The sequence below is a fragment of the Rissa tridactyla genome, chromosome 2 (assembly GCF_028500815.1).
Source record: "Rissa tridactyla isolate bRisTri1 chromosome 2, bRisTri1.patW.cur.20221130, whole genome shotgun sequence".
Taxonomy (NCBI): domain Eukaryota; kingdom Metazoa; phylum Chordata; class Aves; order Charadriiformes; family Laridae; genus Rissa; species Rissa tridactyla.
In genome coordinates, this window is record NC_071467.1 from 151333003 (window position 1) to 151359232 (window position 26230).

General features: G+C 37.4%; 1 protein-coding gene across 23 annotated transcripts in view; it reads right to left on the bottom strand.

Annotated features, from left to right (window-relative positions):
* Positions 1–26230, bottom strand: part of ZNF438 (zinc finger protein 438) — a 53078-nt gene that overhangs the window by 3624 nt on the left and 23224 nt on the right. For 13 of the 23 annotated variants that reach the window (XM_054190358.1, XM_054190357.1, XM_054190359.1 and 10 more), the window contains 3 exons: positions 16723–16779; positions 6876–6980; positions 284–2147 (listed from right to left, as the gene is read on the bottom strand). In XM_054190358.1, the coding sequence (XP_054046333.1) occupies positions 284–2147; positions 6876–6980; positions 16723–16750 (1997 nt within the window). In that variant the 5' untranslated portion in view covers positions 16751–16779. Of the gene's footprint in view, positions 1–283; positions 2148–6875; positions 6981–9120; positions 9176–16722; positions 16780–26230 lie in introns of all 23 variants that reach the window. The other 10 variants (XM_054190366.1, XM_054190364.1, XM_054190365.1 and 7 more) reach the window with 4 other exon arrangements.

Genomic DNA, 26230 nt, shown 5'->3' on the forward strand with positions numbered 1-26230 from the left:
CTCTGCTGGCAGTATACTGGGTATTACTAGAATACATGCAAAATTACTTTGGATATTCAAGTGTCAGTAATAATTTATCTTCAATAAATCGGCTAAAATATACCAGATGGTCTAATGGATTAACTAGATTCCTTAACAAAATATTTAAACCACTAGGAATCTCACTTTGGGGGAAAAAAAGATGAGGAAAAAGCAATCATTTTCATAATAGTGATGTTTATGAACTTCCACTGACAACCTGAAATCCTGCTTTCATTAGCATTTAATTAGTGAAAACACTCACCTCTCCATTGCTTCTTCTGCTTCTTTTATATTTGTGTCCCTCTTCTTTAAAGCATCTTGCAGCTGTTGCTCGTTAGTAGAGGGCTCCGTGCTGATAACAACCCTGTGCACTTCTCTTAGGTGACCGAAATACACTTTTGCATGGCCAAAAACTTTAGCACAGAATTCACAACACACAAGTTTTTTGGGTTTGCCTTCGTTGTGATGAAGTTTCATATGCGTGCTCAGGCTTCCGGAGTGAATATACGCTTTCCGGCAAATTCGACAGCTGTAAGGCCGTTTGTTTGTGTGTGTGTTCATATGGTCCTGAAGATGGTGTTTAAACTGGAAGATATGGTTACAAACATGACATGTATGTGACGGCTTAGGTACGGTTGAGCATACATTTCTACTTAAATCACTTGATTTAGCTGATGTAGCATCACTATGCTTGTAACTTAAGTATTTGTTGGGAAGTGAACCACTTGAAAAAATATCTTGGTCTAAACGGTCAGGAGGCGGTGACTCTACTATTGCTGCAGAAGTCAGCGGTGCAAAAGCCTGCACAACCACCACTGGTTTTGGTCTAATGCTACGGTATTTTTTCACCGCTTCTGCTCTTTTGTCTTCAGGTGGCTGAAGATCAACTTTCGCCCGCTCTCTCCCTTCTCTAAACTTATTAATGATGCATTTCCTTCGCTTGGTCTGAAAAGCCAATAAATCATCTGTGGCTCTTCTTTTCCTGCCTCTTCTTTTAGAAGCTGCACCGTTCAATTTTTTAAGACCGTCGACATCCACTTTATTGGATGGAGAGAGAGTATTTTCTCGAATGGTTTGTTTGGGGACTTGTGTAAATGATACAGCCGGTCGTTTATCAGATGCTTTAGAAGGAACATGAAAGGGTTTTGCCAAAGCTGGTATCTTTTCACATTCAGATCTTAGTGAAGGACCAGATACATCTGTAATATTAGTATTCTGCTTAGATTTACAGAACACTGAATTTTTCATCCTTGAGTAAGGCAAAATAGGAAGTTTTCCTCTTGGTGCTGATGGAGTCATCTGTATTGTACTGCCAAGAACTGCCGGTGACAGGACAGCAACAGAATTTGCAGAATTTGTCGGTTTTTCCTTTAGTTTCTCAGATGTTATGAATGACTCTCTTGTGGTTTCCGATGCTGTCTTCACAGAGCGTAGACTTAATTTCATGGGATTAAATGTACTCGCCTGCTTGGATAACAAGTCTTTAACTACCGATGGTCCAGAGACATTACCGTTAGCAATTTCAGTTTTGTTCACTAAAGGAGATCCAGATTCCACACAATTGCTCTTATTTACTAATGTGGCAACTGTAATTTCAGCCAAGTCACGGTCTGTTAGCATCACTTGCTCTGTTGAATCTGAACTAGAATGAGTTTCAGAACAGTCTTCAGTTAATGTCGTCATGGAGGAAGTCTGTGATGAGATCAATGCTTTGGTAGGAATCTCGTTATATGCACCCAAAACAGAGATTTGTGCTGTTTTTTTGTCACTCCGCAATTTATTTCTTACAGATTGGTACCTAGGGATAGGCAGCTTTAGGTTTTCAGAAGGGGCCACATTTGGCTGCTGGACTTGCTGCGTTAGGGCCGGGGCAACACATGGCAAGGCCAACAGAGAAAAAGTCCCCTCGTGCCCAGCCACCTGCATGACAGCATAGTTTTGAGTTGGTACCACCAGCGGTTTAGAACCTGCAGCTGAAATTGATGCATTTTGCTCAGGCAAAGATGACTGAAGACAAGAAACCACCCCAGATGTTAAAATTTTTGGTACCATTTTTGGAGCAATGGTCCTGAACTGACTTTTCTTCTGAAAACTTCGTATTATATCTGAAGGGGATTTGTGTTTATCTGTAATAATAACATAAGAAAGATGTAATATAATATATAGTACTTCTTTTTAAAATTACTGTATTGAAAATAAAACTGCATACAAAGGATACTATTACACAAAAACCTATTAAAAATATTTAGGTATATGAATGACCACTAAATTAAGTTTAGAATTGCAAAAGTTTAATGGAAAAAACAAAAATACTCCCTGAAGCAATGTGCTTGAATACAAATGCAAACCCCCTCCCTTTTAATCTAATCTTAAATGGATGCTTCATTCTAGGTTAGAAAAGACATGGCATTTAAGAACAAATACACTTACATTAAGCCCTTTCTGCCCTGAAAAAGCTGCACTAGCACGCTGGCAATACTCAGCCAGGGGCAGCATTTAAACTCCACGATGCAGAACTTTTCTGAGCAGCTGCTCTGATCATATTCAGAGTTTCTGTAACATTTAGAATTTGGTGGGTTTATCAGATACAGACCAAAGCTTACCTGATGAAGTCTTTAAATTTACTTCTACAAAACATGCAAATGATGTGTAATAAAATCAAAGAGGACTTGAGAGAAGCTGTACCATTGTCAAATACCTAATCACGCACGTTGCTTTTGTGCATTTAATGCATACTAGAACTACTGAAGTAAGTTATTCAAATATTTTCTTGAAAGAGGTAATTTATCAAGGTTATATCACAGTTCCTTCCCATTTCTACTTGTGTTGGTAAATGTCACAAACAATTTTAGTAAAGAAGAATGTGAGGATAATTAAGTAACAGAAATGAAAGGAAAAAGGTAAAATGTGTAAGATAAAGTCTGCATTGAGCAGCAAAGATACATGCTGACCTTTCAGACACTCCGTAAAAAGGATTTGATATATAGTTAATTGTACCACTACCATTTCATAGAAAAGCCCCATTATCCACTCTCGAATTCAACAACTGATGTTTCCAGTTCTCAAAAATTGGGATAGGTTTTCTGAAGAAAAAAATAGTAATTCCATCAATCTCAGTCACTGAAAATTCAACTACAAAGATCCCAAGAAAGGCAATTTGTGAAGGCAACAGTGTAAGAAAAATTCGTTTTGAAAGAGGAATCACATTTGAATACAATATGTAAAAATAAATGCTGGGACCTCGAAATACTGCAATAAGGTACTTCCATAGGGAAGTTTCCATTCCTTATCATTTTAAAGCCTTGTATTACAAATGCATTTATACATGGTTATGGACTTAAAGAGGTAACTGTGAATTACTACCAACACTGGAAACTCTAGTAAGTTTATCTCAATCCTGGATGTTCTTTTCAGATGTTACACACTTTGCAACATGCACGGTAAGTGACAGAGCTATCACATTTCATGGCCAGAACTCGGGGACAGATTTATGTACATACTCATAGTATGCACACGTGCAGTAAATCTACTGCCCTCAGGACATGCTAGATTCACTGAACAACCACATATAAACCGTACAGTTCATACACAGTAGGTCTGATGCTTCTCAAAACTCTCTGACCTACAGCAGGTTCATAGAGGAACTATGCAGGGCATAAAACTTTAATCCTTTTATTGCCATCTACAGCATCGAACCCCAAGTCTATTATGTACCTTCTTGATCCCCCAATTAAGTGAAAACACTGGGCACCACCGTAACTTTCTTTCTGCTCAATGTTTGTAGAGATGTCCGGAATTTCTAGATATGCTGGGCAGAGTGGACTTAGCATACGTATGGAAATCCTGCCCTAAGATAAAGAAAGATCCCTATAGATAGGGATAAGTCCAGGCCTACAAAATTGTCTAACCAGGAAAAAGCAAAAACATGGTAACTTTAAAATTCTGTTTCTCTGCAGCCCTTCCTATTCTCCAAAAGCTAGAAACACGTACTATTTCTCACTAAGAACTTCCATTTTTGCCAATCTACAATCACTACATATATAGAAACTCCTATGTTCTCAATTGTTATGATTGCTAACAATAGTCAGTTTATTTTTTTCTTTCCTGCATGGTATCTTCTTGTTGCTGCTTTTGAGGAAACACTTTTAAGAGCTTCTGAGAAGTACAATAAAATGATGTAAAATACCATAATCATTAACTAAACCAGCCCTGAACTTCAATGTTAGTTACAGGTCAAAGTGTACAGCTTAAATACGGTAGATGGTAGAAAAACTGTAGTTTTCTTTTAAGGGCCAAAGTCTGCTCTTATTTTCCAGATTATGCTTGCCATATAATGACATTAAAGACTTTTTCCAAATCAGCAGTTATTCAGCTTGCCACAACATTCAACACGAAGCAATTTCCATTCTCTCTTCATGTTTGGCTTGCAACTCTCCCTTTTTGTTTCAGAACCTCATTCATTGATTTATACAAAATTTTTAGGAAAGCCAGCACTTCAGCAGACTGGTACCTGTGCTACTTTATGCTCCAATTTATAAGGCACCGCTCTCCAACCAACAGTAAAAATCGATATGAGTTCAGGAAAAGATGGAAGTTTTGCTGTGGACATGCTACCTCTACAAAAGTGCAGAAATGGCTGCCAAAGCACCGCAAAAGAAAGGTAAATTTGAGGTTAGGAGGAAATATTTGTAGAAACAATGCATAACACTAGCTTTAAAAATAAGCATATGCTTGTCAAAAACATTGACCTGACTACTGAAAAATTAGGCAGTAAAATCACTTTTCTTTAAAGAAAGCCTCTCCACATATTTTCTCAGCATTCCACAAGGAAGTATCATTCTAAAAGCCAAGACCTTCATGAATATTAGCCACAAAATGCTCTTTGAAACAAAGTCCGTTTAGATCAATATTCTTCTTATGCAGTTAACACCATACTAAACACTGACATAACTGTTTGAAAAGGGATTTTTATACTAGCATAATTTTATCATAAATACATCTTCCAGGCAAGCTATGTTAGGTATCAGCCTTTAGTACAACTTTTTTTTTCCCCAAGTTTACATTAGACAGTTCAGTGCAGAGACATTCGCTGCAGCGCCTCTGGTAAGCAAAGGAAACTCAAGTCAGTATTTCCCCCTCATCCAACACAGCTGCTGCAGTTAAGCAGCTTAGCCAGCACCTAAATATAGAGATGGGCTAGATGCAGACTGGCTGTTTGACGGTCCTCCAGACTCGGGTAAGACTGTGCTTGTGGACTGGGAAAGCTAATTGGAAGAACTGGTGGAAGACTGCTTAGCATCTTGGATCAGGAAAAAACAACCCGTCAATTCACAGACCGGAGGTCCTACTGATCCCACCCAGAGCGTGCAAGTATCATCACTGACCAAAATATTTTTTTCCATTTATACTTGGTGAAAAGGGTCAACAATTTCCTATACACAATATACAATACACAATATACAATATACACAATATACAATACACAATATACAATATTCCAATACACAGAGATCACCACAGTAATTCATGTCTTTGCCACCCTGACACTGAAGGACGTGAATATGGTCTGGCTGTCTGGCTACCAGAAGGCCACTTGGAAACTTAATAAGCATCTTTCAGGGACATTCCACTTCTATTCCACACCTTCTTCCAAATTATTTCTGTCTCTGATTCAAAGGACTCCTTTTGACTTGTCAGTTGTGACCTGAGGAAAAGCCTTCATGCCTACGCAAACCCATGAAGTCTTGCATCTAAGAAGGGGAAATTTCAGTTAAGGGAGGATTCGCAATGGCATTTTTGAGGACAGCCCTTGGTTTTAGACAATGTTCTTTCTACAAGTCAGTCTAGGGGTCCTTCATTGGAAGGCAACATTTTTTATACTTTCTCTAAAATTTTCATTAAGAATAAAGGAAATGAATGAAAACATTAGATTTAATATCTGAATGACGTGAAGCTCATTTTTAACTGCTGTGTTCTCAGTCTTTCAAATAGGCATGCAGTTGGGGCAACAGGTAGACACTTTTAAATAATTAAGCACAAGGTTAAATCAAATGCAATTCAATCCATTTACTTTAAAAGTCTCTGTTAAAAGATTAATGGCTACCATGCTAGTACTTGCAAATATCAAATCACTCAGAAACCTGCAGGATGCCATAAGCTTTCACCCTTTCTAAATAACCTTAGAATTGTATAGGACTGGACAGTGATATACCAATAAAAAAACCAATGATGCACCAAAGTCTCTGATACAGCCATGCTGGGAAGAATCCTCTGGAGGAGTGAAAGTCCTCCAGGGGTCTGCTGTTCATTCAGGGCTCCCCTTCCTTCCTCAATCATCCAAGTCTGGTCTACTGCAGCCTGTTCTGCCTTCTTTTTGTACCTCCTCCAGTTTGTTCTCTGTGTAAAGCACGTAACGCTGCTAAACTCAGACGCTGCAGAAAGCATCAGAAGAAATCTAAATTTTCCCACTAATCTGCTCTGTTTTGAACATTAAAATAAACCACCAAAATGTGAGAAACCACTGTGTGTTAGTTTTTAAAATAATCCTTGCAGGACCTCCTCACTTGTGTAGGTATGTAATTAATTTGTGTATGATTGGAGAAGTGATAGAACAGAAAACAAAAAAGGATCATCTTGGTTGGAAGGGAAAAGCAGAATACGGATGAAAAAGATTAATGAAATATTTTACTAACTGCACGTTTACATTGCTGAGTCTTTCGCTGGCTTTGAAAGGAAGAATATCTGTTCTTTGGGAAAGAAAACAATGCACAACATCCTAACAGCCAATACTAGATTTATTTCTGTCAATGATAGTTAACGATTCATTTTACCAAATCTCCATACGCACTAAATACCTGTGGATACTGCCTTTCCAGCACAAGTTTCTTGTTTTTGCTGACCCAGCATACTTTGGTGGACACAATGTTTCTCTGCAGGATTAGCATGCAAAAAAACACCACCTGCAAAAGTGCTTCAGTCAGTTATAAATAGATCCCAGGACAAAAAAAAAAAAAACAAACCAAACAACCCCCAAAACCAACAAAACCCAGAAAAAGACAATATAAAACTACAATATAAAACATTAACTTCCAGTTAATGCATTAAGACAGCTACTGCTTCTTGCTCTTTGCCATTTTTCTCTCCTCAAAAAGCATTTTAAAATCTAATATATTACATGCCAAATGCAAAGCGATAGCTTAATAATTGAGTAAATCTGGTTAATATGGTAAACAGATGGGATGCTTTAGCTTCAGTGTCATGGCAGACAGTCAACCGCACCAAAACAAAAAGCTCAGAAAAATGAAGGTTCAGTAGCTTTAGTGAAGCTTTTAAATACAGGGCTGAATTCTATGCCGATTTACATTTTCCGTAATCCCAGTGGAACTGCAGATATTCTAGAACATAGAATTTGGCCTTCTATGTTCAAAACTACTTTTGCCACACACCTATATGAAGTAAGGTTGGTAATAAAGCCTACAAATCAGGAATGCCCAATTCTATACATTATAACAATTAACTTGCATAATAGCTAATAATAATAACTTTGGGCAGAATGTTCTGTTCTGACTATTTGCCTCAGATAATTTTCTAAAATTAATTTCAACAGAAAATGCCGGCCACCCCAAGGTATGTCTGCTTTTAAAAAAAAAAAAAAAAAAAAAAAGAAGAATCTAGTAACACGTCTGTGCATTAGACAAAGACCTTGATGTTTGACACGGCAATGTCTCTTTTGTCTGTGAAAAGCTGCCCAGATCTGGCAAAGTTGTAAGCTGTTGGCATGTGTTCAGTAGACACTTTAAGCAGCTATTGAACATGCTGCTGCTTCAGGGAGCTGGATTTTCCTAAAACTACAGCTTTAGGTCCAAACACCCAGGCTGGAACGAGGAAATGGCCTCTCCTTATCTCTTAACTGCCGAGCTGACAGCGTGGAAGAGAAACTTGGATATATACAGGGCAAGCAGGAAAAGGACAAGAGAACTAGAAATGAGACTCGGAAAGTAGCTAGGCCAAAGAGTCAGGGTGGGATATGGGAATTACACACAGGCTTAAGATGGGTAACGAACGTTACTATTACATGTAATTTGGAAAGGAGAGCGTTTCAGCCACAGGGATAATCTTGCATCTTGCATTTCTTACCTTTTTAGTACTTGATTTTTTTAAGAGGAATATAATTACCTCTACACAAGAGTCCTTTTGTGCAATTTAAAATAGATTCGAAAAGTAAAAAATATAATGAATTGCTCTAATGCAAGACTGGAAAATCACAGTACATCATTCACACAAACACTGAGGTACAGAATGTACAATTAGGCTGAGAAAACATGTTCTGGAATATCATGGGTGGAACAAGATCCAAATAGTTCGTTAAAATTCTAAAAGGGAAAACTAAACCTCTTTAAAGCTATAGATAATCAATTCTGATTTGAGCATCAATATGTTTTGCTAGTTATGCACTAAGCATTTTATAATTTAGAAAGGTCATCTTTGCTTTCAACTCTGTACAAGTTTATTATTTTAAGGAATTAGGATTATAGTCCATTTCAAGAAATTCTGTGAGCAGTGGGATACTTCCTGGATTCCTTAAATAGTCCCAAAAAGACCCTTCTTAGCTGAAGAGAACATTACAACAACAAAGCTACACAATAAAAAAGCTTTTTTTACATTAACTGGACTCTGTTAAAGCAAACGTTCAGCCTTAAAATTTCTAGTGACATTTTTCAGTGTGGGAATAAGCTAAAACTATTTTTGGCACAAAGAGTCGTTTTGGAGAGATAACTCATACAGTAATCCAAGATCATGGGTACATAGTTAATATTTAGGGAAGTTCTTCGGTTTCCTGTCTAATTCAGTCCTTTGTTTTTTTCCCCGAAACATCCTTGTTGCACTATCAACCATATATTGATATATGCCGAAGTTTATACATATGTACTTGTTGGAAAAATAGTATCTAACGTAACTTATGCAACAGAAAAAAAAAGGATGGAGAAAAAAAATATTAATAATCCCTACTGTTAGGTGAGTACACTTCCTCAATTTCCAGAATTGCTTTCCTCTGTTGTTTGAAAGTATACATAGGAGTTACTTCATTATCATACTGACCTCCATCCGGACTTCTGTAAGGCCTTTGACATGGTCCCCCACAACATCCTTCTCTCTAGATTAGAGAAATACAGATTTGATAGATGGACTATCTGGTGGATAAGGAATTGGTTGGATGGTTGCATCCAGAGGGTAGTGGTCAACAGCTCAATGCCTGGATGAAGTTCAGTGATGAGTGGTGTCCTTCAGGGGTCTGTATTGGGACCAGTACTGTTCAATACCTTCATCAATGACAGAGACAGTGGGATCGAGCACACCCTCAGCAAGTTTGCGGACAACATCAAGCGGACTGGTGCAGCTGACATGCCTGACAGGCGTGATGCCATCCAGAGGGACCTGGACAAGCTCGAGAATTGGGCCTTTGTGAACCTCATGAGGTTCAACAAGCCCAAATGCAGGGTCCTGCACCTGGATCGGGGCAACCAACAGCATCAATACAGGCTGGGGGATGAAGGGATTGAGAGCAGTCTTGCCAAGAAGGACCTGAGGGTACTGGTGGATGAAAAGCTGGACTTGACCCAGCAACGTGCACTCACAGCCCACAAGGCCAACCGTATCCTGGGCTGCATCAAACAAAGTGTGGTCACCAGGTTGAGGGAGGTGATTCTGCCCCTCTACTCCGATCCGGTGAGACCCCACCGGAGTGCTGTGTCCAGCTCTGGAGCCCTCAGCACAGGAAAGACATGGACCTGCTGGAGCAGGTCCAGAGGAGGGCCACAAAAATGATCAGAGGGCTGGAGCACCTCTCCTATGAGCAAAGGCTGGGGGAGTTGGGGTTGTTCAGCCTGGAGAAGAGAAGGCTCTGGGGAGGCCTAACGGCAGCCTTCCAGTACTTAAAGGGGGCTTATAAAAAAGACTTTCTAGCAGGGCCTGTAGCAATAAGACAAGGGGCAATGGCTTTAAATTAAAAAGAGGGTAGATTCAGACTTAGATAAAGGAAGACGTTTTTTAGGATGAGGGTGGTGAAACACTGGCACAGGTTACCCAGAGGCGAAAGATGCCCCATCCCTGGAAACCTTCAAGGTCAGGCTGGCTGGGGCACTGAGGAACCTGATCTAGTTGAAAGTGTACCTGCTCATTCCAGGGAGGGTTGGACTAGATAACCCTTAAAGGTCCCCTTCAACCCAAACCATCCTATGATTCTATTTAAGGTTTCTTTCTGCAATTAAGGCTTCTTTCTGCCTACACAACCTCAGCAGCACTTCAGTCCTTAGAGAAAAGCGTAACATAAAACAATAACCAGTCAAAACCAGACCTGTTAATCAAAAGTTAACACATCCAGAAATCATTACATCTAGATGCTGCATTTTCAGCAGTAATAACCTAAGACATCATTTTGGATTTCTCATAGATTTAGATTTCTCGTCATAGATTTTAAACTCTTTAGCAGTACTGAATATTTACCTCTCTGTATTGTCCCAGCATAAGTAACTTTTAAAATATCTATGAAAGCCTATTTCTATAGGGGATAACAAGGGGATAACAGCAGCAGCTTTGAGGTAACCTTTTTAAGCTGTAATATCAAATGTATTAGCCACATGTGAGCAAATCAATATTCAAAAGCAACATCTTATACAAAATGTGGGCAATGCAAGGCTTAACACAACCTCTTGTAAAAAAAGCCATTCTGTGCTACTGTATAAAGAAAGAAAGTCTTGGAAGTCTTTCCTAAAAGTCAGAACACATATACATAACAGATTTTTAAACACTCTTTTTCAATGAATTTAAAATACATTTATTAGCAGATCCACATGTTTTCTTAACACCTCTCATGAAGTGTTTGTGAACTTTAAAAGCTTTCCATTTTTTTGAAGGCAGTGTCTTTCAAGTTTTAAGCTACTCATTTCATATTAAGGTTAACATAATTAATAGGTTTTAAGCAGATCAAAATATTTTCATATCAAGATATGAAAACTGACATAGAGCTAGACATAAAGCATCTGTAATTATTAATAACTTTTTCCACTTTTACAGCTGAAGAAATCACACACAGATTTTCCTCACTATGGCAATAAGAGAACTTGGGAATAAGGTTTATGTGGATAAATTTATGGGCTTAAGATGGTGCCTGGCCTCTTCAACCACACAAATCACTATTAAAGATGAAAACATGGGTTCTTTTCTGTTGAAGCATGGAACGTCTGTCTGAGAAAGACTGTTAGATACATCATCAGAGACAGTGTGTTTCAGCTTATGTATGCCTCTGCTGCTTTCAGCAACCAACCATGTCAAACTTCAAGTGGGCATTATTCAGAAACCATGTTGCTCTGACAAGACTCAGTTGCGTAGAAAGGAAATTTTGGTATCGCTGCAAATCCAGGGGTTTATCTTTGTCAGTTTTGCCCAGTCATTCTGTTCCACAGAGGACAGCATCCCTGGAGATTTACAAAGGCAGGCTTCAGTGACGCAGCCACTTGGGGGAACTAATTGTTCAGAAAATAGATGAAGGGAGGTGATGCAAGCACTGGTCATAAACTCGTAATTCATAAACCTTCCTTGGCACTGCGAATGGGAATTAGGTACTTTAGAAGGTGGGGACAAACAGAAGATTCAAAAGAAAAGACTGTAATTGGATTTTTAAAAATTATTTTCTGGGACACCTGCCAGTTGAAATTTCTTTTAGTGAGCTTCAAGAAAGATATGGACCTGAACAGTAATTCATTCACTGTAAAGTCGATGTCAATGCAAAGTCCTTTTTAAAAGGTCTATCAAGATCACATCAACCTGGACAAAATCCTGATATGCCTAATGTAAGTGGTAATTAATAGACTTATTTTTTCCATAAGTGCAGGAAACAATAATGACCAGGTCTGCTACAGAATCGAAGGCAGAATTCTTCAGAAACTCTGCAGCACAAAAAGGTCAAGTAGAACCATTTTATAAATAAATCACGAAGTATTTTCTAACTAGACTCGTGCTCCCCTTTCAAGTAAGCTGAGAATAGAATCTATCTTCATCTTACTGAAAATTCAACCCTCCACGGGACAGAAAGAGACATACGTCTGATTGCAGTAAGGGAATTATGCCTCTTACTCCAAAAAATTATTTTTTGCAAATACCAATGTGCAAAAAGGAGCACAACAGCAGAGCAAAATTTTTTTTCATGTTATAGAATATCGCTTCTTTGTGATGACGAGAGCAGCTCTTTCTGAACACATCCCGCATGCAAGAGAAAATAATTTATTCACCACTTTGGCTCAATGGAGCAAATACCTTTTACTGAAGGCATTAAAAGCACCTGTATGGTGACTTCTGTACTACAAACCTTGGAAAGTGCTCCCTCAGTAAAGACCAAGGGAGGATCAGAAAACTGCCAGACCTGGCCTGGTCTATTTTGTGTCTTTTTACAGACACAGACCTGTAAAGCATAGGAAAACTAAAACATCTTCAGAAAAACCATGGCCCCAGCTAGGAAGACGTTAGTTTTCAGAACATATAAAATTATCACTTGCTGCTGAACCTGAATGTAGCTAGACCTTTCTGGCAGTAGGATGTGGCAGGAAATAATTTAAATTACAGCATCTGAATGCTTTTCTCCCTCCTGTGCATAATTACAATTATTTGCAATGCTTATTGACATTGCTAAGCTTGCCCATGCTAGGCACCGCGCTGTTTAGAGGCGGCCCTGGTTCTCACAAGAGGGTACTGGATGCGGTGTAAAGGAGTTAGTTGAAGATACTGCTGATAAGTGATAATGTATCGGTGAATACTTGTAACGGATGCCAGCATACGAAGGAATGAAAACAGGAACGCAGTCTACAGGAATGTAGGCCAAAGATGATATCCGTAACTTGCCGTGTGCAGAAATATCAGCACGCTTCTAATTAAATTCACGTGTATCTGGCGCCTGCTGGCAGACGAAGGAGCCCCTTGGCTCAGAGTCCAGCAGGGGGAGTCGGGCGCCCGTCACCGCTGCCTCCGGCCGCCGCCGGGGCCGGGCCAGCCTGGCTGCGGCCGGGAGAGCCACACCGGGGCACTTGCTGTCCCGCCTTTTAAGTGCCAGCTCCGTTTAGATCCGCGACTCACATCGACTACCCTACAGGCGCCTTCAACCAACAGAAAGGCTAAACTACTTGTCTTAATAATTTTCTAATACTAAATACGACTCCTAGTGAAAAATCCCCAAAGTCATCAATTCTTTACAGCACCGCACACAACATCTGAGCAACTTTACATGGGTGTTATTCCTTCAAAATATTCCACCTTTGCAAACTTTTCCATCAATTCAATGTTTTGTATAAACTCGAGAACACCTTGACACAAGGCAGCTAAGCCTTCCTGTTAAAAGTAATTACTTCTATTAAACTATTCAGTATCTTCTATAACTGCAGTACAATTTTTGTGCAAGAGATTTTTTAAAAGAAATAATCCTTTACTGATTTTGTGTTAATCCAGTTAACGTCCCCAATAATACGTCCGTGTTACTAAAATCATCAGTATTTTGAACAGATGTTCTTCTTTTGGTTGACATCTGAAAACGAAGCCCTGTTACCAACATATTTTCCCATCCCAAGCAATACCCTGAAATCTTTGTCAAACTTCCTTGCTTTCATCGTTGCTCAGCTCATCACACAAACCATCTGCATAAATAAAGATGTAAGCATCTGCTGTATGGCAAACGGTCTCAGGGGCAGATGTTTTTATCCTTGCATTCATGTCACTGGCTTGGATACATTATTTGAACAGATGTACACAATCTGAAAGTGTCGCGTCCCACAGTGAAATGTCTCCAACTGCTTTCTATCAAAGTACATAAATGCTATTTGCACCTGCATTTATGTTAATGATACAAAGGCAGCAGGGGTTCCAGCAAAGTGAGAGCTGATGCTAAGAAACACATTTACATGGCTAATTGAAGTTTGAGATCTCCCAGCACCAAATGACCATACTAACATGGATACAAAATGCATTAAACTACATAATGGCTTTTTAAAAAGCTATACTTTAAAAATAAAATAAAATAAACATACCCAAGGAGCAAACCTGTGATTTCAGCCTGTGATATACTTTTCCAATGTAGATTTAAAAAAGACAAAAAAGTATTAAATAAATTCCTAGATAAACCAGGACAGTCTTGTATTTTGCACAACTTTTTCATGTTAGTGTCATTTAACAAAAACATTTTATAAATCTGACAGTGCCACTCATCCAAAGGTATTTCAGTTCTCTAAGGCACATTGGTATTTTATGTCATTATGGAGCACTATAAAAAAACTCAGCACTTGCTCAACAGTAAATATTAACAGGGGTATGCATGACAGAACATGATGCCTCAATGATAATTTCATAATTCCTAGGGAAAAAAATTGAAATATTAAAAGTTAAATATTTATAATTATTCAGAAAAGTGCATCTGTTTGAACATGCAGTTACAATTGCTTGTTATATAAATGATAGTCACCTTTCTTATCAAATATTCCAAATTCAGAAAAATACAGACACCATGAAGGAGTACATATCAAATTAATGGAATCACGGAATCACAGAATTTTTCAGAGTTGGAAGGGACCTCTACAGATCATCTAGTCCAACTCCAAATTACAGAACTTCTGCTATTACATGACTAATGGTAGCAATGAAGGGTTTATATTGTCACTCGAACTTGCACTAACCGTTACTTCCATACTCAACTGAAAAATAACAAGCACTTTCAAAGTATAGAAAGACTGACAAAAATGCTATACTGAATGTAATTGATGGATAGGTTCTACTTCCAATACCATTTGTTTTCAAACCTTTTATTTGTAAGAAATGTTCCAATGTTACAGTTGTACATAAATCATTATGAATTGCTAATAGCCTCAACATTTTCCAAGTGCCGTAACACATTTAAGAAACAAAAGTGATGCTTGATACGAGGAAAAAAGGTTGATAGTAAAAGAATACAAAAAAATATACTGAGACTAGTATATTTGTACAATATAATGATTTCACACTGGTATAGCTCTTGGTCAGGATCTGGTTATGATTTCTAACATGAACCCTCACTTTCAAAGTTTACAACATGGCTCTTATAATTCATTCCGGGTGCAAGCTGATAATAGGATATTGACTGGAATGGATTTTTGTTTAGAAAAATAAATGTCTTCAAAAAAATCTCAAAGCAAATGATTCATCAGTTTCAAGTTTGCAAACAGCTTCACTGTCTATATTCTATTCCTGTTATTCATAAATGGCTTTAACATAAAGATAACACATTCAGTTTGACTACAACAACAGTCGTCAAATTCCTGTTATTTAAAAGAAAAACTAAATGAAGGCTTTTAAGTATTAGAATTAAGGATTCTAGTCATAAGCATACGGACGCAGAGCACACTGCAGGGTGGATAGCTTTACACAACACTGAGTACTGTCTCCCTTGAAATAGTCCCATTAGACACAGAGCTCATCAACTAAGATCAATCTGCATGACATCCTCCTGGAAGAGCTTCCTCGGAATTATTATAGTATCATAAAAATACTCTTCACAAAACAGGTAAAGTATAAACTTACGTGACAGTAAAAGCTCAAGGCTTCAAGTTAAGTAATATATAGTGCTTTTCTCAATTAACATAAGTACTAACAATGGAAACTTAACTGACAACCTGCAATGGTTCAGAGAGGTCCATTAGAGCTTATGTCATATCCATCAACCATTCATTCACATTTAAGAAGTATTATTAAAAATGACATTCAAGTTAACAATCGTATTTAAACATTAGCATTGTGACACAGATCAAAAGGGAAAGGAAATTAAAGTTACGGCTGCACATTTAGAGGCTTGGGAACACACAGCTGCAGCACAAATACCCTTACTAATAACAGAGGGGGAAAAAATCAAGAGGCTAACCCTACTGAAAAACAAATCAACAAAGATGACTTCAGAAGAGACAAAACATAAAAGAAAGATAAACACAAAAAATGTTAGTAAGGATAGGAATGCTGGAGAAAAGGCACTTAAAGATAAAAATCTAAGTTTATATTTAGAAAATCATAGAATGGTTAGAGTTGGAAGGGACCTTGAAGATAATCTAGTTCCAATCCCCCTGCCATGGGCAGGGACACCTATGACTAGACCAGGCAGCTCAAAGCCTCATTCAACCTGGTCTTGAACAGTTCCAGGGATGGGGCATCCACAACTTCTCTGGGTAACCTGTTCCAGTGTCTCACCATGCTCAGAGTAAAGAATTTCTTCCTAATATTTCTTCCTAAATATTTATTTTGCTAGTCTTGCAGCATAACTTGCAAATAGATTTGACCCCCAATTATTTGGGAGTCAAATATGACAATGATTTTCAAATATATGAGTATTAGAAAATTGAAATAAACCCTGAACACTTAATTCTGCTGAATCAAACAAGACGTAGACTTATATATTTCAAGTTTCAACTATAGGTGGTAACAGTAATTAGCAATGTCCTAAAGAAGAAAATAATCTTTGGTATTGTAATTGTTTGAAGTGATAAATGCTGCAGTATTATGGCTTCTTTTTTAAAAACCGTATTAGAGCAGAATAGCAGACATGAGTTATACAGTGATTTATTAAAGATTATGATATTTCTTACACATTTTGAATCACAAGCCTCTAATTTCTCAAAAAAAAGTATAGAAAGCATACTATACCTGCAGAAAAAGTTAAAGGATTCTGCATTATGCCCTTTAATAGTTACGACAACGTTCCTGGAAAGAAGAAATACAGATACTTAGAAGTTCTGATAATTTTTCATAAACTAAAAAAAAATATAGGACAATAGCAATAGTTTTCCAAAATTATATTTCAGAATGGATCCCGGTATACCCATACCTCATGCAAAACACCACCAGAGTTTTAAACTAAGTGTTCCTCCGAGTCACACATACCCTAACATGCACTCTCCATATTTCAACACTGGGTACAACCAACTTAGGCTTCTTGCAATTGAAAACCTCCGTTAAAGCCAGAAAAGAGGACTTGTCACAAATTCCAATGTGACAATGCATGCTGAAGAATCACAGATGATGTAGGGTTAAGGAATCATCTTCCTTCAAACATCTGACTGCATGGATACCGCATAACTGACTGACAAGCAGAATCTTCCATGGATGCTACAATGAAGATATTTGCTTGCATTTGTGAAGCAAACATTACACTGCCACCTCTCCCGAATTTCACGTTGGTACTTATCACAAAATTTGATGCTTAATGCTTGACATAAAATAGCATTACATCAAGTGGCCACCCAGTAACTTAAGATTGGGCTATTTCTTTCCAGCACAGTCAGTGTGTTGCTTAAGCTTTGGTTAAGTGTGATTCAACAGTCAAGTAAGAAAGACATAGTATAATATAACAACAATATAAAATCGTGTTATTATCCACTTAGATTTTCTTTACCATAAAATGGTCTCACTTGGAATGACTGTGTAATAGTTTGGTTCAGCTGAACACCACTAACATGTTAAAAGTCATACGGAGTATAAAACTGTTGTTCTCCTGATGCAGTTGGAGGCTTTGGGAAGGTAACAGACAAGCCCATTGACCGACACAGATGGAACTCCGACTACTCGGGGGTTTACTTGGATCTAGGCTTTCATAGCAGTGCATATCTATAACATTTCCCATGAGCAGAGCCAGCTGTGCGGATGTGGAGTTTGCTTACTTTCCTGGCCAATTTAACAGCTGGTAGAATCTGACATAAAGAACATTCCAGACATGCACTCGAGAGCCTCCTTCTGAGCACATGAAGTACCAAAAGCCTGGTTTTGGATAAATACAATGACAAATTCTGACGCAGTTATCAAACACAAAAATAAGTCTTGAATATATTTCTTCACTACAATGCAATTGACTCTCAAAAAGCAATGGAGAGGTTCCTGGAAGGAGATGGTTCTGTGGGCAGCAGTGAAGTATAGAAGAGGCAAAACCGATTCCATTTCCAGGAAGTTCAATACCAAAGCATAAAAGAAAGTGGAGTGTGGCTGCCGTAAGGAGACCTCTCACACAGCAAAGACGTGCTGTGCTGAGACATAGGTAACAAGAAGCCCTTGTACGTCAACCAGCACCTCCTGGCACAGGGTCGCCGATGCGCATCAGCGGATCGCAGGCCGCCTCCAAGAGCCTCTGTCCGTGGTCCTTAAGCTGTCAACCCCGGGTCTGCCAGACCCAATACACAAACATATGTCGGCTCATCGAAATGTACTTTCACGTCGTGGTAACACACAGGCAACTCACTCAACCTACAAGAATGGAACAGACCACACTGATGTAATTTTGGAATGGCAAAACACTTCTAGGAACCAGCGCGGATTTTCAGCTTGTCACCCACAGTCGTAAGACATCCTTCTTTAAGGCCATATTGCTCAAGAAGATCTATTTTACACAAAGTCAGAAGTTTTTATTCCACTTTAGGATTTCCACCACTTGAAAGCATACTTACAGCAATGCATATTCTTGTAAAAAACAATATAAGAAATGATGTTCAAATTAAGCTTCTCAAAATTATTAATCTGAAGTCACAACATTTTTATATGTTTTTATGGTCCCTCACAGTTGTAAGGAGCATTAAATAATTAAAAGGGTGCCTCACTTATTGTTACTACTTCCTCTTAGAATTACAGCAAACAAACCAGACTTCAGGATACAGATAAATAATTCTTAGAATGCCATGTGGAATCACAAGCTCCACATCTTCTTCCAAGAATTCACAAACCCTAATGCTAGGGCAGAAAACTGGACCATATAAATTCAAACATTTTGTACCGACATCTCTGATTTGAATTCAACTCTAACTGCAGTAAGATAATGGTCCTGACCTAGAAAATCTGGTGCTTATTTGACAGGCTAGTACATTGATCAGCTATTGTCAATGAAAAAAGATAAAAATTCTTAAATTAACTTTTCATCTTATAGCTATTAATGATTTTTTTTTTATTGTTGTTACAGTGGTTGAAGAATCTTTCACTGCTCTTTACTTTTCCAAATATTTGATGAAATAACCTTCCTTTTCGGAAAAACTGAACAGCTTAAGATTTTGAAGTCAGGGCAAGCTGCTGCTTATCATCCCTTCAAATTTTTCTATCCATTGTTATATGTATGACTGTATTACAGCATGTTTTCTTCGAATAAAAATACCAAAGCAAACCATATAACTTTGTATGACTGTCCTGTCTGCACTTTACACTATTTTCAAATTTATCAACAGTGATACTGTCTTTTTGACCACTGCCTAGTGCTACTCTTGGAACCAGTCCCACCACAATTTTTCTACAAGTATAATGATTCACATTGCTTTCTCACTGAAAGTTTCTGACATCTTTCAGTCAACTTGTAACATGTTTAACAGATACTTAATATCTACACGTGATGCATATCCTAACCATAAACTGCAGTCTTATCAAAAAGTTCTGGAATTCTGAATCAATGCACAGTACAGAAGTTGACAGATGTAACATCCATACAGCTACCTATACCTGCCCTCAGCAGAACTGATTTTTTTTTTCCATTTGACTATAAACCTGGCTTGGCATCACTACTTCCCATAAAAAAACATGTTGATGTTAAAAAAAGAGCCAACTTTAGAAATAAAATTATTAACTAAATTTTGTACCTGTTTTACACTCTTATGTCCAGAACAAATGTTATGTTGGACAACATTAATAATTCAGGATGTCCGGTTGTTTCTATTGAACACTGAGGAGGCAAACATTCTTACAGTCTTCTTTGGTTATATTTGAGTCCAATATTGGACCAACTCTTTCCAAATACAGAAGATTATATTGCTTGTTTCTATCTGGCATTATCATCAATTCTTCTCCACCTGATAGCCTATCGCAACGATAAAACTTTTAAAATTCTATATAACTTTAAAATCTGTTTTGCTCAGTTAGTAACTCTATCATAGGACAATACATAAAATCAGTTAAGTCCCAGTACTCCAGAACTAAGAACAGTTCTCTTGAAATGTGGCTAGAGATGAAAAGAAATCTATCACAAGAGTTTCAAGTGAAGTGGAGCTGTGGTTGGACAGAATTAAAAAGTAAAATTTATCTTAATGTCACAAAATAAGCTCTATCATGCCTCTACTAATCCTTATGTTACCACAGAACGAAAGGATAAATGAATTTTCAACCAGGAGAAGCAAAAATATCAAATAAACTGGAAAAAACCTACACTGTAAATTGGTCTTTAACAATCAAAGGAAGTGGAGCATATACATGTAATAATTTAAAAGCAATTTTCACAGAAAGATACCCACAGGTCTTTTATATGATACTGGTGTCCTGATAGACAGACTGACTCTGAATATCAGGTGAACCCAATTAACCTAATTTGATGCTTGCCCATACTAAGACATTTATTTTAGATGTTACATAAAATCCTTTAGGATACTACACAGAAAACGATAAATAGGCTGTAAAGGTTATGACATTAATTTTACTGTCATTCTCATGCTTTAAGCAGGCATCAAAACTAAAAACCTCATCCTCTGGGAAGGAAGAACTATCTGAAAGTAATTATAGTACTCATTATCATAACAGTATTAAACTAAACCACTATGACCCTAACTGAATTTATTTTTGGTACCTTTTGTTAAAAGAACAAAGCTTCTCAGTGATGACTGCACCTTCTAATGCAGTGAACATTAGCTCAGGTACTGGAAGAAAGCATTAAATAAAATCTTATAATTTCATATTAAGCTTCATCATGAATTCTAATTTAAAACTAGGCATGTAAAGAAGTGTTACTTAAATATTATTATGTAATTTCATCTCAGAAGGAAAACATTCAGCTAAAAAGAAAAATTAAATACTTAGTACAGTTTAGAAAAGACGTTCTAACAGAAGCCCATGAAATGTCAATTTATATTTCAAAAGCAATTTTATTCACTTCATTTTTCACACCTGTTCTTTCACATACTGTGCCATCTTGTAAAAATGATAGTGCCATGCAACTATTATTTCCCCAAATTTAGAAACTTTTCAACAGAAACCAAGTTCTCCAAAAAGCATGAATGAATCATATCAGCATAACTTCCAGGAAAGTTAGCAAAATCTGTTTTTAAAGTTGAGCTAGACTTGAAATAAACCATTAAAACGTTGAAGCTATGCAAAAATACTGAGGAAGCTAAAAATGACAGACAAAGATTGACTGGTGTAACACACAAAAGCATTTGTTCAAGCAAGTAGATTTGCCAAAAGCCTGCAGTGCTTGGCTACTTTATAAAATCACGCACAAGGCATTAAGCCAATTTGTTTAAAAAATAAAAGAACTCCCAAACCCCAATAACCAAGAAATAGCTGATATGCATTTCTGAAAACCTCCAAAAATATTCTGCATTTCACTATGCAAATCTTCAGTCGCAGAAGTCTGATTTATTCTTATTCAAAATTTTCTATTTTAAATCATATTTTCACATTAGGATTTCATCCTACATCAGTAGATCCTCATGCTCCTATTTTATATCCAAAGAGATATGCATGTAGTCACAAACAACAGCTTTCTTACAAGAGAAATTACACACTGTTTATGCTTCCGTACTTTGGTAATTAATCAGGGAGAAATGTGTGTCCATGGCAGAATTGTTTTTGGCTGAGCCCATTAGGTGACTTCAGCAGAGAGCCAAAAAGAAACAGAAGCCTCAATGCAACTGGACACCTCTCCCAGTAGAAACCCAGCAGAACCTAAAACCCAGGCTATTTTTAAATTTTTGGTCATCCTATGAGATGGACCAGTCCAACTGCATTTCCTGAACTTCAAGCCGTACATGCGCTGAATGCCACAGTGGCAATCCTGGACAAAAATTCTTCCTTCATACTCTGTTGGGTGATGTATGGAAGGGTTGGCTGGCAAGCCTACACCATGCCCATCTGTCAGAGTGGAACTGTGCCTACACGACAGGTTCTATGCTACTTTCAATAACATGTTGCTGATAATACAAGCTTATTTATGAAACAACATAGGGCAACTCCAACGTTTGGCTTAAAATAAAACGCAAATGAAAAGTCATTGCTTTTCTTGAGGTGATAAATCTTTTGACATCAACTTCTAAGGTTTTTCAATTGTATGAATAAGGACTACCACACACACTGCAAGACATGAGGATGTTACACGTGTTTTTACTACTGCAGCGCTGCATACAATCTTAGTAATTCTGATTTTACAACTATAACTACCTCCAAGAGAACAAATTCAAGGATCTGAGAAAAAAATTATGGAAGTTAAGTTTCTCAAAAGGATGCCCGGGAGAATAAAAGGCTAAAGAAGGAGCAGTATCGATTCTTCATTTTATGAAATGTATGTGTATGAAATAAATTGTGGTTAAACAGTTTTTACAACTGTACATAACCTCAACTATTTTCCGTTTGAGAAAAAAACCCATTCTGAAAGACTACAAAAGAAGAGCAAGGAACAGCATGGTTGCTTATTATGCCTAATATTAGACAATTAATAGAATGCCAAAAAATAACACTTTTTTTCCAAATTTCCAATTAAAAATGACAGATTGCCTTTTTATGTTTTCCTTAGTAAATACGTTCTCAGTAGTACTGCTTTGAATGCCGTGAACTGGAATCCTGTACAAGTTCTACATCTGTATTAGACATCTTTGCTGTTTTCGTGTATTAAAAGGTCAAAGCTTCTGATTTTAAACTACAGTCTTGGATCTTACTGTTATGAAAGTAACTGTGAAATGATGAATGTGTACAAATTGTTTTTCTTGATTCTGAGGGCACCTGGGAACAACAATTATGGAAAATACAAACTACTCATTTCAATTTTGTAAGACACCACATGAAATCTATGCTGTCAATAGTTTTTACAATATGAATTCAAATTAATTTAGTATTTGTAAAAAATCAAGAAACAGAAATATCTAGCACTCTTACTTGGCAATGACTACTCTAGAATTTACTTTAAAATTCAAACTGCAATTCCTTCTACTCCTGCTTCCCCCATGTTATCCTAAACCGAGTGTTAATTTATTGTTTGGGTCCAAACTGCTAAGAAGTTCTGCCAGGATTCTCAACAATGCAGTTTTATAAAATAGAATCTATCTTACAGCTCTGTTAGCAATATGTAATGTCATTCATAGTGGAATTGCAGTACACCATTATGGTTTGCAGTTTGATTAAATTGTGAGACTTTTTGACTTTGCTGTTCTTCATAATTAATGACTCCTTTGGTCTAATAAGGACAGAATACATGATTTATCTTTCCCTGTGTATCTGCTGCAGTACATTAGCTTTCTTTTTGGATAAACAATATCACAAATACTAAACAGTGATTTCATTGCAGTTATAATAGAACTCACACAGCTTTAGACAAACATCTGCAATTGTGCACACAGGCACTCACATGATCATTCAGGTTGGCAGGGACCATGCTAGGTCACCCCGTCCAACTTCCCTGCTTAAAGCGGGGTCAACACTGGGCTTAGAGCTTTGTCCAGATGGGGCTTGAAAACCTCCAACCTCAGCAAATGCCTTTCAGAAATCAAATTATACTTACCACTTGACAATAAAGGATAGCCTGAAAATCACAGTAACATTGGGTCGATGTACACAGGACAGACTGTTCCAGCAATTCCTGCTACTGCTCTTACCACACTTCAAAATTAGCTAAAAAGGTACTCCAGAAAACCTTCCCGTATTTCATGCTAAGCTGAAGGATTAAAGAGAATTTGACTGGGCGGCAGAGAACAAAGATATTTTATAATAAGTTGCCATATATACTTTTTATTTACTTGTTAAACTACAGGTAAACAAGTTATTTCAAAGAGTAGAATAACGTTAACATACAAAGGTACCAACTAAAACAATTAAAGATGACTAAAGGAAAGACAAAAAACCCCACATTACTTGTATTTTGCTTGCTTTTTTCTATCTTCCTCAACTTTGACATTTGAAGAATAAGCTATTACTGGTAGCGTAACGACAATTTTCTGGTGAAAATTAAGTTTTAGGATTCTGTTAATTATCAATCTAGACTACAGAAATAATCAGCCAGGACTGCAATGCTAGAAGGAGAGCTACTGTTCTGTTTTCTTAATTTGGTAGTCCTTACATATTTTAGAGATATTTGACACCTCAGAACTTACTCACACATAGTCAAAACGTATTTGAATGTCTCGGATAACACAGCCCTAAAAATTCCATTAATAATTTAAGGATTAAGACAAGAGTACGACACATTCACCTGCACAATTTGACTGACTTGAGTTTGAAACATGGCACTGAAGTCTTCACAGAATCCCAGCTGGCCCTTAAGTTATGTAAAGGCTAAACAAGAAACAATGAATCCCTAATCACTTCTTCTACTTTGACTATGGTATTTTGGGTTATTTGGACACTAACCTGAACCCCTCAGGGAACAAAAATAAGATAAAACTTATTGTGTCATTCAGAAAGGATTTTGTCAAGGGTTTTTGCTATTTTAATAAAGTCTGAACATGTTGTTAATGTTCTACTTAGAAGAAAGGTAACCAATAGCCGGCAAAAAGCAAAAAAAAAACCATTTTAAACTTTGCAAGGTGAATTGCCTTTGAAATTCTGACTCAAATAATGGAATTCTTTCTGACTTTACAGCTTCGAACTGGAGCACAGTACTAAATTTTTGTTTCCCAAACATGATCCTACTCACCTGAAAGGAATATGTACCTAATAGACCACACTTAAAAAAAAAAATCATAAAAATATAATGACTGGCATAAGCAATTTAAATCCTATATGACTTCCACCTTTACAGCCTCCTAAGCATTTAGTAAACTGTTCTACATTGGAAGAATCACCAAATATTAAATTTGCAAATTAGGACATAATCTCACTGAAACACCCTCATAAAACTCAAGAGTTCCAAGTTTAGCACAAAAAATTAAAAGGTCACATTTTATGTAAGTTCTGTGACAGTAAGTACCTTCAGTGTTAAGGAATACTGCATAAATTTCATAGTTGTAGGTAAAAAGGATTGCCAACGCACCACTAATTTAGTCAAAATTATCTTGCAAAATTAAGGGCAGTTCAACTTTCACAGCGGAAGAAGGAGACTACAGCTGCAGAGCCCTTGTGAAAACCGCGGCAAGAGAAGGAATCGCCCAGCTGCTTGCTGAGCGCGCGCAGAGGACACAGCATCCTCCCTCCCTGCTGCTGCTGTGCCCAAACTATTTCATACCGACCCCAGCAGAGAAGTTCAGCTGTTCGCCCGCATTCTTTGTGCAAACAGTCATATCCCTCTCATTCTCTGAGAAAGGACTGTCAGCGCTTCAATGGATTCTCCTGCCCCATGGAATGCCCCAATTCCCTGGCTGGGAGCTCCCAGAGGTCTGACCCAACAGACAAAGCAACTGCTGGGCCCAAGTGACTGATATATCATTTATTTTAAGAGCAATCAAAACATAACAGTACATTTTCTAGTCAATCTGGTATAAACATGTTTCTTATTACCCATCGTAAAATTCAGATGGACGAAAATATTCCACAGGCTTATCTAGCTTTGGTGACATTGCTTGATTGTTTAGCATCCAGAAGCAACATAAAATAGCGGCTGTTCAAACCGGTACGCCATTCACCATGCAGTATACAGGACAACATTTGCAAGACAAAGTGTATATCCATATTCTATGATTTACTTAAATGATCTCTTTTTCATAGGATTTATTACTGTCTGTCTGCACAATGTTACTGATGAAACATACCTTCTCATTACAAAAACCTTCACACAGATAAACATACAAAAAAGAATAAATTGAAGTCTAACCTGTCCTAGTTCACTGCCTTCACTCACTGATCTTGTGTTGTTTTCATTGTGCAAATACTCCTTGCCAACACAATTTTCATTTTTGTATCCACCACCCTGTTTGTCGTTTGAAAAACGTTAAAGGCACAGAGCTTCAAACACTATCGGACATAACTTAATGAAGTGTCCTCAAAACACGTTCATGGAGAAAAAATGTGAAATAAACATGTCAAAATTATTCCTGGCCACCATCCAGCAACCAGCTGTGGTGCACACACTATGCTAACCCTGGGAACATTCTTCTTTCTCTATGGGCCTCCAGCTTTGCCTTCTGTTCCTAAGGATATTTGTATTCCTAATTCATTCAGTTAAATCTCAAACTAAGCAAGACCAAACTGAATTAGTACTTCAAGAGAAAAACAATTA